Raw genomic sequence first — 18,004 nt, 5'->3', positions numbered from 1 at the left:
TCTGTAAATTTTTCCTGTCCTGGGCACTTTGGCACACACCCTTGGCAAACTTTATTTAAAGGGGGAAGATTTCCTTAAAGAAGTCACAAAATACTGTTTGTCCAACATTTGCAGCAGTTACAGCCTCTGTTCTTAAGCCTGGAAATTCAGTCTGACTTCAGAGTAGGAAGCTGGCTCATTCTCATTGTGAGATCTTTCCAAATAAAAATCTGTGGGGAAGCAAGCAGCAGCAAGCTGTCAGATCAGGAAAGAAAGATTCAGTCCTTAGCTTGGCCACAGGTCACCGGTGTGACTGTGGCCCATTAGCTTAATTTTTGTTGCATGACTGCTCCAAGAGTAAAACCAGCATAGTCACCAGCTTTTTGCTTTCCCTGATTCTTGGTTGACTTGGGCTTCACAGTACAGGAGCTCTCTCACCATGTTGGACTTGTAACACCAAGTCAAGGTCTTAGCTTTGCCTGGAGTGCCACTGTCAGGCAAATGAGAGCCGTGGCTTCTCAGAGCAGGTATCTGCATAGCCGAGCAGGTATCTTCACAGCAGATTGTTTGCTGTAGGGCATTATACTAACAACAGTAAATTTTATCTGCCACTATCCCCTGTGCTTAACTCTGACTGGTAACTGCAGTAGCTCCAAAGAAATCCTGGAGCAACAGGTAAGATTTTTTGCACAGGACATGTCACAAAGCTAGATTACTTTGTTTTACATACTTCTAGATACTGTCAGGTGATGTACTGAAATGCCACCAAAGTGGTGGGGTGTCCAGTCAGATTTTTCAAATGATCCTGGCAACATAAAGATATCTGAAAATCTGGCCTCGGTTTGATAATAGAAACACAAATCAAAGATAAAATAAACCCCTTGAGTTTCATTTTAAGATGATATAGCTATTGAATTTCAGAGTTTTATACCTACTATAATTGATTAAGAATAATAAGCCTATGTATTTTGTAGTTTTAAGTCTACAGTAAATTCAATAGCATTTTGTACAAGAAGTTGTTCTGTTCATTAGGAGACCTTAATCAATACAATTTAGCTCCTCTTAGGAACTATTCTCCCAGCCTGAGCTGGGCTTGAGCCAGATGCCTTATAGTGTCAATATGATGCTCAAATACGTTGTCTCCAAAATTCTCTAGATACCTTATAACACAAAGCCAATAACGATGTGGTGTTACTGACAGAGCTGTAGTCTGTATCTTACAGTAATGTAAAGATTTTGTACCTGCTTCAGACCTTTTAAAGAATCTATGATAGTGATCATCTTCAGACTTTGGACTAAGCTAATTCGTCACTTATTTGCCTGCTGAAGAAAAAACATAAGATGCACTTTAACGCTTTAAGATGATTGATAAAGGTTTTGCTGTGCATCTAATAGAGACTGCTCATTCTGTTACCAAGAGCTTGTTTTTACCAGTTTACTTTCCCTCTATTCTAGCTTGATTAAAAATGCAGGAACTGGCTTTGATTTTTGTTTTCAGTCTAGCTGGAAGTCTTGCCTGTCACAAGCCAGCTTGTGTTTCAGGATGCCGGGATGATTTTCATAGCAGCAGCTTTGTTCTTGGGGTAACAAAGGTATTGGTTTCTCTATCTATTTGCAAAGGAAAGCATACAAAACTGGTAACTGTAATTAAAGAGCTAGAACACACCTCAGGAGCTGCAGGTTCAGTTATTAGGATTCTGGGGTGTCTTGTGTGATCTTGGGCAATCCAGTCACTTTTCAATCCATTAACCCCAGAGACTCCTTTTCTCCTACCTTTTCAGCATCCTGTCCCTTTAGATTCAGCCTCACATGGGAGATCCCTTGTTATTTGCATAATAAACTCCCAAAGGAACCAAATCCATGCTGACTTTGGGCAATACTATCTCATACTGACAGTTAACAAAAAAGTTACACTCTTCCTCCCTCCAATTGCAGTGACTCTCATCAGCTGGAAAAGAAAAAATAATTTTGCTGAAATACTCACACGACAGTGAATGTTGAAAACGCTTGTACACAGTATGCAAACCCCTTACATTTGCTATGCTGTTCCTTTTCTAGCGGTCCATCACTGAAAGCCCGTGGCAATAGATTGACATATTTGAGCCACATTAATAGTAACAGTAGTACAAAAATACACTTTAATGGGATGTGAGGAAGACTTGAAGTCTTTTCTTTTATACTTTTCAGTTTATACTTTCAAGTTTACTCTTGAATGCTTTGTAGTTTACCTAAACACTTAGGACTCCTGCAGTCCTACCTCCTCAGTTCACAAAGCTGACAAGTCCTACCGTACCCCTGAGCCATCTACCCACCGCCCAAGGAAGAGATGAACGCAGCCCATTCATTCAGTTATCCTAAACTAAGGTCCATGTTTTTGTGAGATCCTCTTCCATGAATGTAAACCTTAGGTACAAAATACACGACTAAATTGTGTAGTGAGAATTGCTGCCTAGAAGAAACGAAGGACGACTCTGCTTCCATTCTATAATCAACAACAAGCAAACTGAGCCTGAGGAAAACTTCCTCAGAACTTCAGAGGTAAACCAAAACAAGATGTATCCTTATAGCCATATCCTAATTGAATCATTACAAAACCGGCTGACTCAAGCCAGAGATGGAAGTGTGGAAAGCAATAACCAGATGAGGAAAAAATAAATCAATATGGATGACTGAAAACCGATTTAGTGCACTAAACTCACTCAGACTTCTCTTGCGTTTTCTCTTGATTAGGCTGACAGGAACCGAAGATGAAAATGTTAAAACCCGAGACTTTAGTCTTCTGGGTTGCACTTAGGCTGCGCTTATTTATAGAGTCCCTTTCTCTGTGCTTTTGTAGCTCTGACGGCTGGGACACCCTGCAGAAGTGTGTAGTCTGTCCTACAAGGGCTGACAGCTGACACAGTTGTCCAAGCCTGATCATAACAGGATTATATCTGAGTAGTATGTGAATGTAAATTAGCAACGATGACGGTGCATAGAAGACCGGCTACTGCAAATGAGGAATCTGCAAGGAAGTTAGGATCTATATCTCAAAATAAAGGGAAGAAAAAATGAGCCGCTTTGTGTTGCAGGCTTTGTTCCACGCAGCTTTTACAATGCATTTCTCTTCCCAATAAGAAGATAACTTTGAGGGGGGTGGGGGGATGGTGAGGAAGAGAAGAGGTGAAAAGAAAATTCCAGAAATGTAATTCTATCAGGTGTGGTCAAAAGCAAGGTCTCAAAGAAAACCCTTGGGTCAATTTAACACAGAATGGAAGGGCTACAGAGTTTGGAAGTCTCCCTGTGACTTAAATTACAGATGGTTTCCAGGAGTTTCCTTAATAAAATTTGTCTAGGGAGAAAATATTGGTGTCAGCAAGGGGGAAAAAATCTGAATCACGGAAAATGGAAAAGAGAAAGGCAGCTTCAACCAGGAGTTAGTCATCAATCTATTTCTTAGACAGAGTCTTGGCAAAAGCCATTCTCCTGGTAGAACTTGCCTGGAGTAGACCAGATTGATTTGACAGTCTCTTAGCCTAATAAATGCTTGACCTCGAGGTCTGCTGAATTCACTAAATTCACTATGCAGAGAGAATTGGGAACCAATCACCTCTGGGGAACATCCCGTTCTGCAGCCCTCCCCTGATAAAGGCCTTGACTGCTTTCAGCCTTATCGAGATGACTAGATGAAAGCTGCTCTCAGAAGAAGAAAGGTTAATCGACTACGCGGCTGTTAATCAATCACTTGGAAAGATTCAGCACTTACAATAGGTAGGTCCTCTTCCTGGCAAGGGGTTCTTGCATGTTAACCAGGGACCACCTCCTCCAGTTTGAAGGATGAGTAATAGACAGAAACACAATCCAGATAGATGCCAGGTGTCTGATCCAGAGCCAGCTGAAGTCAATAGAAAGACTCCCAGTGAGTTCAATGGGCTTGGATCAGACCCCAGAGAAAGACTTATTATCCAAGGTTTATTCTGCATACAGATACCGAGCTACTTTTAGTAGTGAAGGATCCTTGACAAGATGCAGATTCATCACACTTTTGCCTCCCTGTGAAATAAAACTTCTTCAAATCACACTGTGCCCCATTTACCCTGATTGTCAGCTATGGCTGGCATCCAGCAAAGGAAAATTACCTGCCTGTGACAGCAGAGACTGACATGTATACATTTCAGAATCTCTAAAGAGTACAGAAAAAAAAAGCCAAACTGCTAACGTTTTTCTGGCCTTTTGGTAACTGCCACTAGCCAAAATGATAGCTTTCTCAGAAGAGGAAAAGCTAGATCAGTTTCTGACAGGACAAAGGAAAATTGAAGAAAAAAATTATAAAGAGGGAATAAAATCAAAAAGGTCTTTCCATGGAGAAGGACAAGGTCAGTGCTGAACAACCAGCAGTTTGCAACGTAAAGCTGACCAAGCCAGAGATTAAAAAAAAAGAAAAACAAATGAGGGAAAACACGCCTAGAAAGTGCCGCTGAAGATTAGGTATTTCTCTAAAATTAACAGCTGTATTCAGCACCAACACCAGCTGATGAAAAAGCCACGACTATCCTTGATGCTTGTTTGTCTAAACGGTGGAGCCTCAGCCTGCTGTTACTAATTCAAGCCCTCGCATCCCAGCACAGAACCACTCGCTGATGTACCTGCTGCGCCACACAGCCAAAAAGCCGGACCACAAACAGCTGAAACCAGAAGTTACACACCTTTAGGACATCTACAGCTACATGTACCAGTTTACAGTTTATTGCAGAGTTCTTCTTCAAGGCATTGCTTCTGCTATTTTCTCACTACCAGTCTTACCTAAGTCAGACGCCTGGCTGCACTTACACCAGCCTTTACTCATCCGCTGCCAGAAGGCTTCAGGCTGTTCAAATGGTGGAACGAAGCTGCTGGCTTAAAATTTTTGCTTTAGGAATAACCCAGTTTGCACTACAGGCAGACAGCTGCAGTGCTGAATGGCAGACTGGAGCCGTGGACTGTACCTGTCCTAGCTAGTGAAGAGGCCCAGGTCCTTCAGGAGGCTGGAGAGCAATCCAGATGCAGTGGCTATTCTCTCTCATCTGGAAGTTCATGGCACTCCAAGGCATCACAGGTGATAGGTATTTCCTCCTTATGAAGTGACAACAAGCAACAGATCAGTGACAGAGAAAGCCCTAAGGTGCGCTATATATATATATGTGACTTCTATGTGCTCCAAGAAAACGCTTTATCTGAGGAAGGACAGCTCTCTTAAATGTAGCCATGTTCTTTTCCAGCGAACAGCTGCGGTTGCCAAAACCAATTCCCTGGTCTTCCCATTTCTGGCTGAAGAAAACTCCACAAGGCAGATCCTGCATCTGCATCCAAGAAGAAGGATGTTTGGTGACTTTCTTCCCTTTGGCTCAACTGATAGATTAATCAGCCCTGCAAGCAAAGCAGGGCAGATACCATTAAAGAGCGAAGCTGCCTTTCTATTCCATAAGGCAACCCGACAAGAAAAGGAAACCTGATGAGAAATTCCACGTACAAACCAAGAATTGGATTTAAGAGGTACAACAGCTTCTTTCCCAGAGAAGTCTTGAGTATAGCAGCCTTATAAATCTGAAAATTTCAGCGTAACGCCATGGTTACATGTAATGTGCACCGCATCACAATACACAAGCAGCAGTTCTCTAAGTACCACTCTGCCCTGGGAGCCCAGAGTTTGCTGTCTGCAACCTTTGTATCAAAATAACGCCAGAAGTTAACAACCTGCTAAGATAAATGGGAATACCCTGTGGCTTTCCAGATCTTGTTTCACGTTACTGCAGATGCAGATTCATGAAAGCAGTGCCTTACCTTCTCATGTTTGAAACTGGATTTTCACACCCATAACTTCTATTTTTTGAACAAGATTTGTTACGACATTTTTAGCTGTATTGCGGCAACACCAGCAGGTCCTGTTGTGTCTGCCATCCTACAGGCATAGACTGAACCACACTCCCTTCCAATTCCCTTGCCAGCGGTGGATCCCGCTGTAGCCACAAAACTGAGAGGAGATCCGGATAAAAAGTGATGTATTTCATCCATGACTATTCATTTCTTAACCTACAGTGGATGAGCACAAGGCACCTGAAGCACGGCACTAATGACCAAGTGAGGAAGTACAAAGGTTACTGCCTAATCAATTTTTCCTCATGTCATCTGGAATAGCATCCTATAAGGCTTAACTGTGCAAACTTGCACTGAATTATAACATCGGAAGACAAAATCTCTTCTGTCTAAGAGGAATGGAAAGATGGATGGCAGAAAAACGGAAGCAAAAGCCTTGAGTGCTTTATCGTCCCAACTGACATCCTGTGAATGGTAAGCAATAAAAAAAAATATTGAAAAATAGAAAAGTTCTTTCTTACCCTTAGCACTGCCCCCCCAGCTGTTAATGCTACAGAAAAATGCAAAATTCCTTTAAACCACATATTTAAAAATCTTGCAATTTTATTTGCATATAAAGGCCGCTAGATATAATATCACAATAAATTTAAAGAAACAGCTGCTTTTCTAAATTCCATTAACAAGGTAACATAAAACAGAACAAAGCTCAATAGCATTTACAGTGGTAGAACAGAAATAACTATCTGCAACAATATTTTGTGCTAGCGAGATTGCATTTACACACAGTGCAAAATAAGGAAAAGGAAATAAAAAGACAAGAAGAATATTTAAATATAAAGGACAACTAAGCCTTATTTTAGTTAGGCTTGATTGTATCCATTTGACTTTATACATGCCTGAACTATGACAAAGATTTAACTCGGGCTCTTGAAGGCCTTCAGCACTTGGAAAATGTGTCACATCCTTCATAATTTAGATGTGCTGTACAGCATAATTTTGCAGATGCTATACTGGCAATATTAAATCCTAGCTTAGTTATAATGCACAAAAAATACATATATATATAAATTCATATTTAAAAGGAGTCCGCATTTACATTTTTTTTTTTTTTTTTTTTACTGCATGAAATACCTGCTCTTTGCAGCTTTCACCCCCAGTCTTTTAAAGCTAAAATAATTTAAAAAACAAACAATAAAAGGTCGATATCACATACAGGCTGTGGCTATCTATATCAGTCTTTAACGTATATAGTAGGTAGAGACAAACAACTGAGAAGTCTATCCTCCCCTTGCTGCATTCTACTGTTAACAGAAACAAGTTTCAGTATATGCACACATATCAAGAGGTAAATGGACCCCAAAATAGTGTTTGTGCTACTAAAAAAACAAATTGATATAAATGGAGATGAAAAGCTAACATTTAGACCTAGGAAAAAAGAAGACACTTAAAAAACCCCGACAATAACATAAGTTGTGCAAATTTGGGTGTTTTTAAATGCTGCCTATTTTTTAGCTTATAATATAATATTAAAATAAGGTCTCTCACTTATTAAAAGAAAGCTTGGCTGTCCTTTTGAGAACACTATAACAATTTACAATGGCAAATTTATTGAAAAACAAAATTCATTTTACAAATTCACAATGCTTTATCAATTTAAAATGAATGCTGCATTTCCAAAAAGCACAACCTCTAACTTTTCTTCTTGTTTCTTTTGTACCAGCAATTTACAAAAAAAAACCCCAAAAAACCCAAACCCCACCCCAAAACAAAATCCCCATGGTTCTCCCAAGTCCCCTCCTCCCCCCACCCCACCCCACCTCCCCGGCTTTTTGAAATAAACATGTAACAGAATGTAAGTTTTATAATTAGAAAATGGCAGTTTATAGACCTTCCCCAGTTCCAAATGTGCAGTAGTGCTTCATGATCCTTGAGGGGTTGGAAGGTCAAATATAATTGGAGGGTTGGTTGGTTGAAAGCTGACTGTACACGTTGAAGCATTGATGTACGTCGTGTAACCGTCTGTCATAATGCCATAACCTGTAGGGAGAACGTGTCACACTTACTGTAATATAAACAAACGATACTGCCCTTGGGCACCTGTGCTGAAAGCTTGTTGTGGGATCAAGGCTTTGGAATAAAATTAATTCCTTCAAAATGACACAAGTTCTTGAACGCTGCCACAAAGGCTTGATTGAAAAAAAAACACCCAACCAACCCTCAACGTACTGTCTTTGAAAGAACTGATGCTTTTGTTTTATGTATAAACTTTTTTCCTCCATCGAAAATCCCCTGTTGCAATTGAACACAGCAGAAACAGAGACAAAACCACACACGTGCTTTTTCTAATTAATTAGTGCGCTGTAGTTTGCATGTCTCTAATGTCTGTCATAAGAAAAAAACCAATCAGGAGCAAAAGCTTTAGAAGTAACTTCGATTTTGCCTACAAAACCCCTTCTTTGAGCAATGATCCAAAGCTAGTAAGCTTTCCCCGTGCTTGCCCTTATCATCCACCTCCTTGTCACAGGACTGCCAAGCTGGAGCTCACGCTGGCTTGTGAAACCTCAGAAACTCACTAGCAGGTTAAAGATATACATATATATATGTAAGTTATCTACCAGTGAAAATCATGACTAAGGAAAGGAATCTGCTGCTATAACACGACGGAGCCCTGGAGGTCAATGGATGACCCCTCGCTTCCGCAGAAAACGGAGGTGAAGGTTAAACAGATGATTGCTTTTCATTACGAAGGGATCTTGGTAACTCATTCCCAAAAGAAAACCAAGAAGCAGTGAATATTAATCACAGGCTTTTCAGAATGCCAAGGACTTGATCCTCAGTAACACCGTGGCGTTGGTTTCAGGATGCTGAAGACTATTCTCAACCTTCTAAACATCTAGCCGGCAATGCCCTTGTTCGGAGCGTGTCTGAGGAACCCGCAGCAATGCCGGTGTTCCGCTGGCCTCCACCCTCTCCCGCTTGCCGCAGAGGAACAGGGCACACCAGGGTTGTGCGCTCCGGTGATGTCAGGCAAGCGGAGCAAACTATAGCGACCCATCAACCGCACCACGCCTCAGCCTTCGTTCAGCAAATGTGAGCTGAGAAAATGTGGCAACAGAAGTACAGAGATATGGAGCAGGTAGAAGTTCTCCTCTTAGAGACATTGTCTCAAGGATAAGGAGACAGGGGCTCCAGTTCTACCAGTGCAAAAGGTGAGAAAAAGTTTTGCCATTGTTTTCAGCTGACATCCACAAAAAGCTAACGAAGAAGCTAGAAAAAAAAAATCTAGGAAGAATTTGGCACCAAATAACACTACTTTAAAAAACAAAAAAATCCCAAAACAATAAAAATCACAAGTTTCATGGAGGAAGAGACCTTCCCATCACAAACCCGCAGGGGAAAAATGTTTTTCTTTTAAACCATTATGATACAGTACAGATCATTGCTGTCTGAAAGCTAAGATAAATACAGCTATCCACAGTGTCTATCAGAAAGAATAATCACTTCAGAATTGCTGCACTGTCCGCCTGTTTTACTTTATTTATTTAGACTGGCAATTTTGATTTAGATCATCTCATGGTGGGAAAAACCTTGTTTGTAGTTGTTCTTGCTTATCAACCAGGAAAAAAACCCTGCATCACCTGCACTGATTTAATGGAAAGTGGTGCATGTTCACCTCAGCTGGAGCTGGATAAGAATTAATTTTGCACTGTACTATAATGCTCTTAACACTTGGCTATTTCCTTCTGTACTGGAACAAGCCGTTCTTCGGTCTTCTGCATAAGTACTAAACAGGATTTTAACAACTTTGTTGGTATTCTCGTAAGAATTCATTTGAACATTCACTTTTAATATGTGCTGCCACCTTTCCTCTGAGATTTAGATCTAAGGTGCTGCACGTGGTTCCTCAGTGCTTTCTCATAATAATGATCTTGTACATTAAAACACTTTCCTCTCCCATTACTTAACAGTATTACAACTAAAAGTTTCATCATCCAATGTGCCTACAAAGGCTGCAGGCACTTTACGTTTTAGCTGGAAGTCTTGCTGTACTCACTTATTATATGCAAGGATTAACATTTATACCAAACATCCAATCTTTTCCTGCATGCATTAGAAGACTGCTATTTGTGCCACTATACTACTTAAGGTCATGTCAGCATTTCAATATATTATAAAGTCTATATTTACAGATACCAGGCATGAAACTCATTGTAGGAAGTCACAAGGGCTTCAGGAAAAACTAACACCACTAGCTGAGAAAGCTGTCCTATTTTTTATTTTTCTTTTATGAAATTCTCCAAACCTTTAAGCCTAAGAAGAACCTAGTTAGAGTCAATGGAGAAACCTCCAGGGGGGACAATATGAAGCATTTAACGTGTAATTTCGAGTTCTAGGGTCACAAAGTCTTACACTCTCTCTCAGGCAGAACTCCCAGTGTTTGTCTCTCTGCCACATGAAAGCTACAAAGTCGTATTAAATAATTGTCTCCAAAATGTATTTTATCTCTCAGCCTCTTCCACTGCCACAAACTGAGCTTACTGTTTCTGAAGCTTCACACTCTGCCTGATTTGGTACTGACAGTGGGGAAATATCTCTTCCAAAATACGAGACTGCTGGAAGGTAACATACACAGTACAAAATGTATTGTAGGATGGTTTTAGAAATGTATGCAAAATGAGTTCTGGCAATCTCTCCTGACTTCTGACTCAAGATGCCCTCCTTTATGCCTTTCCTTATACACTGAGGGAGGTGAGCTGAGACAGTAAGTTGACTTCGATTTTCTTTTTTTTTTTTTTTTCCTAGCACACTTCTTGGCTCCTGTGCTTGGAATAATGGGGATAATTTTCAATTTGGCTTGCAAGTGTGGGGAATCTCATCTGTTTCTCTAGCCAAGTTTGTCAAAATTTGAACTACTTTCAAAGAACCTGTATAGAACCACCTTTGCACAGTGAAAGATGTAGGTGGCTAAATGTAGCACACGTTCCTGAAACAGCCTGTGTCAATTCTGGCATGAATTTACAAAGTGCTGTGCATGCAATCACTCCCCTCAACTCCCTCCCTACTTTAGTTCAATATGCTGTTATCTATCCTTTGCAACACACCATCAAAATGTGCTTCTTTGAAATCAGGCTGAGATCAAAGAGGGGAGCAGTGCTGCTCCTTACCTTCATGAATCCCACCGAAGACATGGAGTTTGGGTCTTACTCGCCTCTGCACCGTGTTCAACAGTTCCACACAACCCACTCTCTGCAGCTCCTTTGGAACCCAGTCTCGAAAACCTGAAGGCAAAATGCAATCAATACTCTTAATTTTCTCTATTCAGGTAAGGTTTCACGTAGTCTTTCAGGAAGTCATAATTCATGGAAGGTTTATTACATTATCTGTAGTCGTAACCTCTCCATTAAAGCACACAATGGCTTTTAAGAAATGTTTCGCTGTCACTTTGTCTTGCTTAAGATTTCCTCCCTCCATCTGCATTAATATTTTTCTGGATGTGATTTTTTTTTTTTTTTTAAACTATGGGTTTAAAGTCATCTTCCACCTTGAAACCCTAGGACATTTATTCCCGGCACTGCTGCAGATTTTTCTTCCCCTTCCCCAGGCTCTTACAGCAGTCAGCTTCCTGAGCCAGCTACATGGTTACTCCAGAAATTAAACACTTCAGGAAGATCTGATCTACAACGCAGTACCTCTGCCACCCCAAAGATTTAGAATACAGTCTCGCACATCTTGCAGAGGACCACAGTCTGCAAGTGTCAGGTTAATTCTGAGCCCCTGGTCACCAACCACAAGCAATGTAGCAAACCTGCTTAACAAGCTAATGCTAGTTGACTACATTGCCACTCAACCCTACAGATAATCTGGAAAAATGCACAAAACTTGACATCATGTGTTACAGAAGTCTGCTGCCTGGACTAGCGTTGACAAGGATCAGAAGGACAAGATGAATGAGGAGGAGTAAAAGGGCAATCAGGAGCCACATCCCACTGTAGTACCCTTCTACTGACTTTAGAGTAATTACACCCTCTGCCAAGTTTATCCCAGGTAGTAAAAACATGTTGTGGCATGAACTTGACTGAATTTTGGAGAGAACAGAGTCCAGTTACAGCTCTACCTCCCTTCATATTTACGGTATTTCAATGGAGCAACATTTCAATATAAAACATGTATTTCAATGGAGGAAAAAAAAAAGCAGCATTTTGTCAATGCTATCATGCAAGGTGAGACCTACGGCCCGTCCTTTTAGAAACAGTACTAACACCTAATCTGTGCCTGTAGTTAAAATACAGTGCCAACCTTTTGAAATTGAACCTCCATTATCTCCATCAAAACCAAAATTTAAGTACGCTTACTCAATTAAAGCACTCGTTAGTGTCTGCAGCATCACAGCATTTCTATATGAACCCAATTCAGAGCAGATGAATTAGCAACCCATTTAAAATAGCACCCATGAAACATCATAAGCATGCTTGTGGGTTTTTTTGCTTCTTTGGGAAAATAAACAGATTAAAAGAGTGCTATTCAAAGCGTTGGTTTGCAATATCCGGCACGATCCACCATCAGTGGATGGCGTATCGCTGCTTCATTGAAGCAGCATGCTGGTAGCTCTAGTTCAGATTAAAGAAAATTTGCAGATCATCTTACAATATTCTCCAAGTAGTATTAAAAGAGTAACGAGGATATAAAAAGAGTGGTAAAGTATACTACTCGTCAAAAAACTTTCTGGACTTTTTTTTTTTTTTTCCTTAGCTCTGCTTACATTGCTGACTCTTAACTTAATTGTGGCAGAAAACATAAGCATGCATTAATTCCTGACTCCATGGTCACCGAGAAGCTCTGAGCCAACCTGGTAGCACTTAAATGCTGTTTTATGACGGCACCTTGCAATTCTGAAAAGCTTTTTTTTATACTCACTACCATCTCAAAAGTCAGTGACTTCAAGTGATGATCTGACCCCTTGGATTTCAAGAGCTGACAAAATCAGTCTACTAACAATAACGGTAATGAAGAGACTGACACACTTTCTTGTCTTGATAAACCATATTTATAAAAGGCAGATGCTCAGTTGTGAAACCAACTGAAATATTTAAAACACTAAGAGTGCTTGCCACGTGTCTTAAAAAACAGCAGTAAATAATATAAGATACTGTCTTGTGGGGTACAGGACAGGGAAAAATAGCAGGAATTTTCAAATGGTTTTAGTGTGGGCTTCAGCAGCTTCAGAAACTGAGTACTCCTGCCTCTGCTGAATGATCATCCTGGTGTCTTTTTAAAACCATTAGAATGTAGTTTAGAACTTAGAATTAAAATGGGTATTCAGTAAATTACTCACATTTACCAAGCAAGCAAAATTAAACTAAATGAAAAATTCAACTATTTAATGAAAAAAACAAATCATGCATTCATGGAGTTGTGCTCACCTGTCATTAGTTTGAGTAAGGAACAGTTACCTAAGAACATAATTTTACTCCTTCACAGGTTCGCTATAAGCCAATTAATATCCCTAAAACGACTGTTACATATTGTAAGTTTACAAGGACATTATCAAGGAGAAGATGTGACTGCATACTCCTGTACTCTAAAACCTTATGGTAACATGTCACTGTAGTGGAAAAAAGTTTTAATCAGTTTCTGCAAAATTGTATGGCATTGGCAAATATTTGTCAGATGAATATTGTTCTTAAATAAAATGTTAAACTATACCGGCTACAGACTTAAGTATTTGGTCTTCCCTATCTTGAGTTTAACAAAAAAAATCTTATTAAGAAAACACCTTATTTCTTATTAAGAAATCTGCTAAGCCAAAACATCAATTTACATTTCTTCCAAAAAGGCTTCTTAATGCATAGGTTTGAGTTAGGGTACAATTACAGTAGAGCTTTTAATATTATTAATTTTGCTTATTTGAAAGTAAAATTCTCATGCAAAAAAATCACACACAGTTTTTGTTTCACTTACCAAGGGGAGGTCCATGTGTCATTAGTATATCAATTCCCTCAGGAATAAGGTTCCACTTGTCTAGCAAAGACTGACCTCTGGGTAGGTTAAAGCCCCATCCATTAAACCATGGTGTCCTTTGGGGGAAAATAAGACAAACTGCATCAGTATAAAATCAAAATCTCTTCCCTTCTCCAATTTTTCTGAATTAAAACTATTTCTGTGCCTCAGAGGTAAGTTGCAGACAGCCTTTTTGAAGGGGATACCTCTAAAACAAACTGGTTCAAATACACACATACACTAACCTATATGTTTGAATACAAAACAATATCCTAGGCTCTTCTAGTACTTCAAGAGTATTCATCTGTGGGGGCATTTACTCACTAGAGAGAAAGGGAAGCAAGTTAAAACAACACAGTCCAAATTTAAAATGGGGTTCTTTTTTCTTTTTTCCCCTCCCCAAAGTTTGAGGATGTTTAAACATAAGAACACCTTTCTTATGTTACCTACCAAAACAAGCAAAAAATCTCAAAAGCGTTTTGGAGGCAAGAGTCAATGTCTCAGGGCACAGGGCAGCCAGTGGGTACCAGTCCAACAGGGAGGCTGGGATGCAGCGGCTGTATGCAGCATCTGCACTGCAGCGGATCACTGCACTCAGACTTGCTCCTTTCAGTACTCTTAATATCAGAACACTGTTATGTAACTTGGCTTTGAACTCTTGAGCCTCCTAGAGGTCTTGGTCACACAATGTTTAGTCTCACAATGACTTATTAATTTGAAGAGACCATATCATTCAAAATTCATGTAGTATTTCTTAAGGAACACTGTGATCCTCAGGCTCCTCCACCATGGCGTAGCATTGTTCCAGACATTGGTTCATCCATCAACCCAAGCACATAGTGATGAAAAGCGAACCTTCTAGGAGTACTTTTTCAACGTATAAAAGCCAAACCAAGTAATTTTAATGCAGGTATATGATAATTAAGCCTTTCCTTATCAGGGGTACACAGAGCAATTCTTCTAAAGAGAGACTATAATATTCACACCTGTTACTAACAACTTTTTGTACAGCTGTTACAACTGTACTGATTTTGTTTTCATCCACGTGTGTCTCCTAGAGCTGGGGCAAGAGATTTAGACTTCATTCTCTAGGTAGGACGCTCCTGCACTAGCCCTAGTTCTTTGGGGGCATCTTTCTGAGAGCTCAAGCTACTCCTGCAGCCTTCACTGTACTGCAGTTCTGAAAATCAGAAATCAAATTTGGGGGAGGAAAAACCAGCTACAAACCAACCTCAAAGAAAAGCATACCTGTCAAAAAGAGAGAGATCATGAAGAGTCCTACATAATTTCATTATATGATCTGCCTCCTGTACCCTCTAAATTACACATTCCTTCAGCCCCAAATACGCATTTAAGTGGAAATTTCCTGATGAGGTTATAGCGTCAATTTTATTTTTTGTAATTATTTTGTTTTCTCCAGACAATAGTTTCACCAATGAAGATTATACCCAGTTATATATATGGTCTGAATTCCTGACAATGGGAAAACAGCAAGCACTGCTAATATAGGAGCGGGAAGGTCACTAGAGCCATAGTAACAAATAATAAGACACATCCCATGTGGTCCTACGGAACTAGTACTTTATACTATACACACATAAGAACTCGTTCGACCTAGCAGACTTCCTGGATGCTGGATGAACGGTAACAAAAGACGGGAAAATTAGATGTCAGTTAAACATTTCATGTGAGCTATGGGTTCCTCATGTGCATAACAATGCAACTTCACCTCTTGCCTCTGGCTTACTGTGCACCCACTGACACACCTAAAACAGTGCCTAAGTTGTAAAGTAAGGTCAGTGTACCTCACAGGAGGTACGCATTTGTATTTCTATTTGCATTTGTATGCAACTGAATTAAAACTGAAGAATGTGTCTTACCTTTAAATAAATCACAAGTGTTTCTGCTTTTCTCCCACTGACCTTCTGAAACATGTATCTAAATTTCCTTTCCTATTCTGTTCCTAAGGTTTTAACATATCAAGATAATTGTAACCTTCAGGGCTGCCGTTAAAAGTTAAAATACGGTTTGGCTAAACATTCAGCTACTTAAAAGTTCAACCTATGTGCTGTGTGTTTGGTTTTTTTCGCTGTCAATTAACGACTCTTTCCCCACTTGCATTTCTCCTGTAGATAATACTGTAGTTACTACACTATAGTTAAACCTGAAACATGAAACCACATCTGTGATCTCTCCGGAGCTCTTTGGAGACTACAACCACAGAAAAACCTGGATTTGTCTGCAGGTTTTTTTATTTTATTTTCTTCTGAAGCACTGTGGGAGGAGGAGGGGAACCAGAGCTCCAATATATTCTTCGTTCACCAGCCTCTGTAATTAGCTGTGACTAATGGGCACCACATGGGAATCCACTTGTAAGAAAACTTTTGAGAAGCCTTCCCCATTATGCAGCATGCACATAAAAAAAGATGCTCGAGTACTTAATATTTTCATCGGAAATAAATAAATAAATGGAGGAGAAGAGAAAGTATGGCTGGAAGGACACCTGGATTACAGACACAGATTTCCAGCATCTAAAGCATGAATTCTTTTCCTAAATCTTCACTTAAAGCAAAAATTGAAAAAGGAATCCTTGCCTGACTGGGCACACCAAGTGTCCCTGCATTTCTGAGATGGTTCAGACTTCCTCAGAAAGCCAAGAAGAAAGAGGACACATTCAGAACACCACCAAGAGAAACAGCTTTATGGCACAGATTCAGGTTTAGATGAGATCACAAGGAAGGTCACCCGATGTTTGCACTACACTGTGTTGTGGCACAGACGAAATGGAGTTGATGTACTGTGAATCCCGTGAGCGGACAGATGAATAGCTGTTTATCCCCAGCAAACTTTAAATGTGTGCAGCAAAGACAAAGCCTGCACTGTAGGTAGGCAACATCCTATCAAGGGGTATTGGACAGGGAGATTTTACTTCTTTTAGTGCCCTTTTTTGCATGCATAGCAGTTAAATAGAGTCGCTCTCAACTTCTAAATAATTTAGAGGGAAAAAATTGTGCATGTAGTTATGTGCCTTCTGCAGCGTATTCTCAAGCTCATTACTCACTGGGAGAAACCACCTCCTATCCAGGAAGAAATATTTATAATGAACTTTGGCTGCACCCACCTGTGGTAAGTTGCAATCAGGTGCAAACAATTAGAAAGGCTACTCAGCCATTAGTAACCATATTTAAGATCTGACCTATTTTTCTTTCGTGTGAAGTTTTAAGTAAAAGATTTCAGTTACCTCCTACAACCATTAATAGTATACTTCATTTTTAAGTAGCTGGCAAGAAAAGAAAGCTATCAGCTGTTGAATAATGCCACAAGGGAGGTGCAGACGTAAAAGCCACAGGGCCTAGTAATGAGAGATTACAAATGATTTTGTCATTTTACATTTGATGGACCAGAACACCTTCTCATACCCAACACCCGGCGTGATGCAAGTCCCGCTTGCTCGGAATGTCAGCCCATGTCTGGGAGAACCTAATTGAGCCTCCGATCGTCAGAGCCACGCCGCACTTCACAGCATCCTTCCTCCACCATCAAACCGTCATGATAATTCTTGATCCCCCACTCACCTGACAGCTCAGCCCTCCCCTGACTGCAAAGCTCCCTTATCATTTAGGGGTAGCAGTTATGCTGGCACCAGATGTGACACAGGGAATATCCTCATGAAAGGCAGACACCTGGCCCATCGTTACTCTGTTCAGTTTTTCATTTCCAGGCAGGAATCCCCACAGATCCCCCTCCACCTGGCGTTTTGGAAGTTACAGTTTCTGCAATTAAAAGAATGCTTATGCAGTAGGCTGTGTATTATCTTCACACCCTGTGCTGCGAGAGATGCAGACTTCACTTGACAGAATACCACGAAGGAGGGGATCTTAAGCTTTGCGACAAGACTCACTCTCCTTTTGCAGGTGCATTGGGAGAACCCCCTGGCAAGACACACAAACCCATCTGCTTTTAACAGCAGAGAACTGCCTCTTCAGCAGGTGACTGGAGCTCCCTTCTCCCAGGTTACTTTATATGGTTTTACTATTTTACTATTATGTTAAAAAAAAGCCAAAACCACAACAAAACGCAAAAAACCAAAACCACAACAAAAAGCCCCGACCCGACAAAATGAGCACAGTGATGGAGCATTATTTTATGGCACAAAATTAGAACTGCTCCTCAGTGTGTGCACCTCAGAAGCAAC

At 40.3% G+C, this 18,004-nt stretch overlaps 1 protein-coding gene across 2 annotated transcripts in view; it reads right to left on the bottom strand.

Annotated features, from left to right (window-relative positions):
• Positions 1-6,390: 6,390 nt before the first annotated feature.
• MPPED2 (metallophosphoesterase domain containing 2) overlaps positions 6,391-18,004 on the bottom strand; it is a 109,256-nt gene continuing 97,642 nt past the window's right edge. For both annotated transcript variants that reach the window (XM_040609513.1, XM_040609514.1), the window contains exons 5-7: positions 13,771-13,886; positions 10,977-11,090; positions 6,391-7,848 (exon numbers count right to left, since the gene is read on the bottom strand). In XM_040609513.1, coding sequence (XP_040465447.1) covers positions 7,730-7,848; positions 10,977-11,090; positions 13,771-13,886 — 349 coding nt within the window. In that variant the 3' untranslated portion in view covers positions 6,391-7,729. The remainder of the gene's footprint in view (positions 7,849-10,976; positions 11,091-13,770; positions 13,887-18,004) is intronic.

This window comes from Falco naumanni, chromosome 10, assembly GCF_017639655.2.
Source record: "Falco naumanni isolate bFalNau1 chromosome 10, bFalNau1.pat, whole genome shotgun sequence".
Taxonomy (NCBI): domain Eukaryota; kingdom Metazoa; phylum Chordata; class Aves; order Falconiformes; family Falconidae; genus Falco; species Falco naumanni.
Note: the sequence above shows the minus strand (reverse complement) of the source record. Positions and strands in the feature narration are given on the sequence as shown.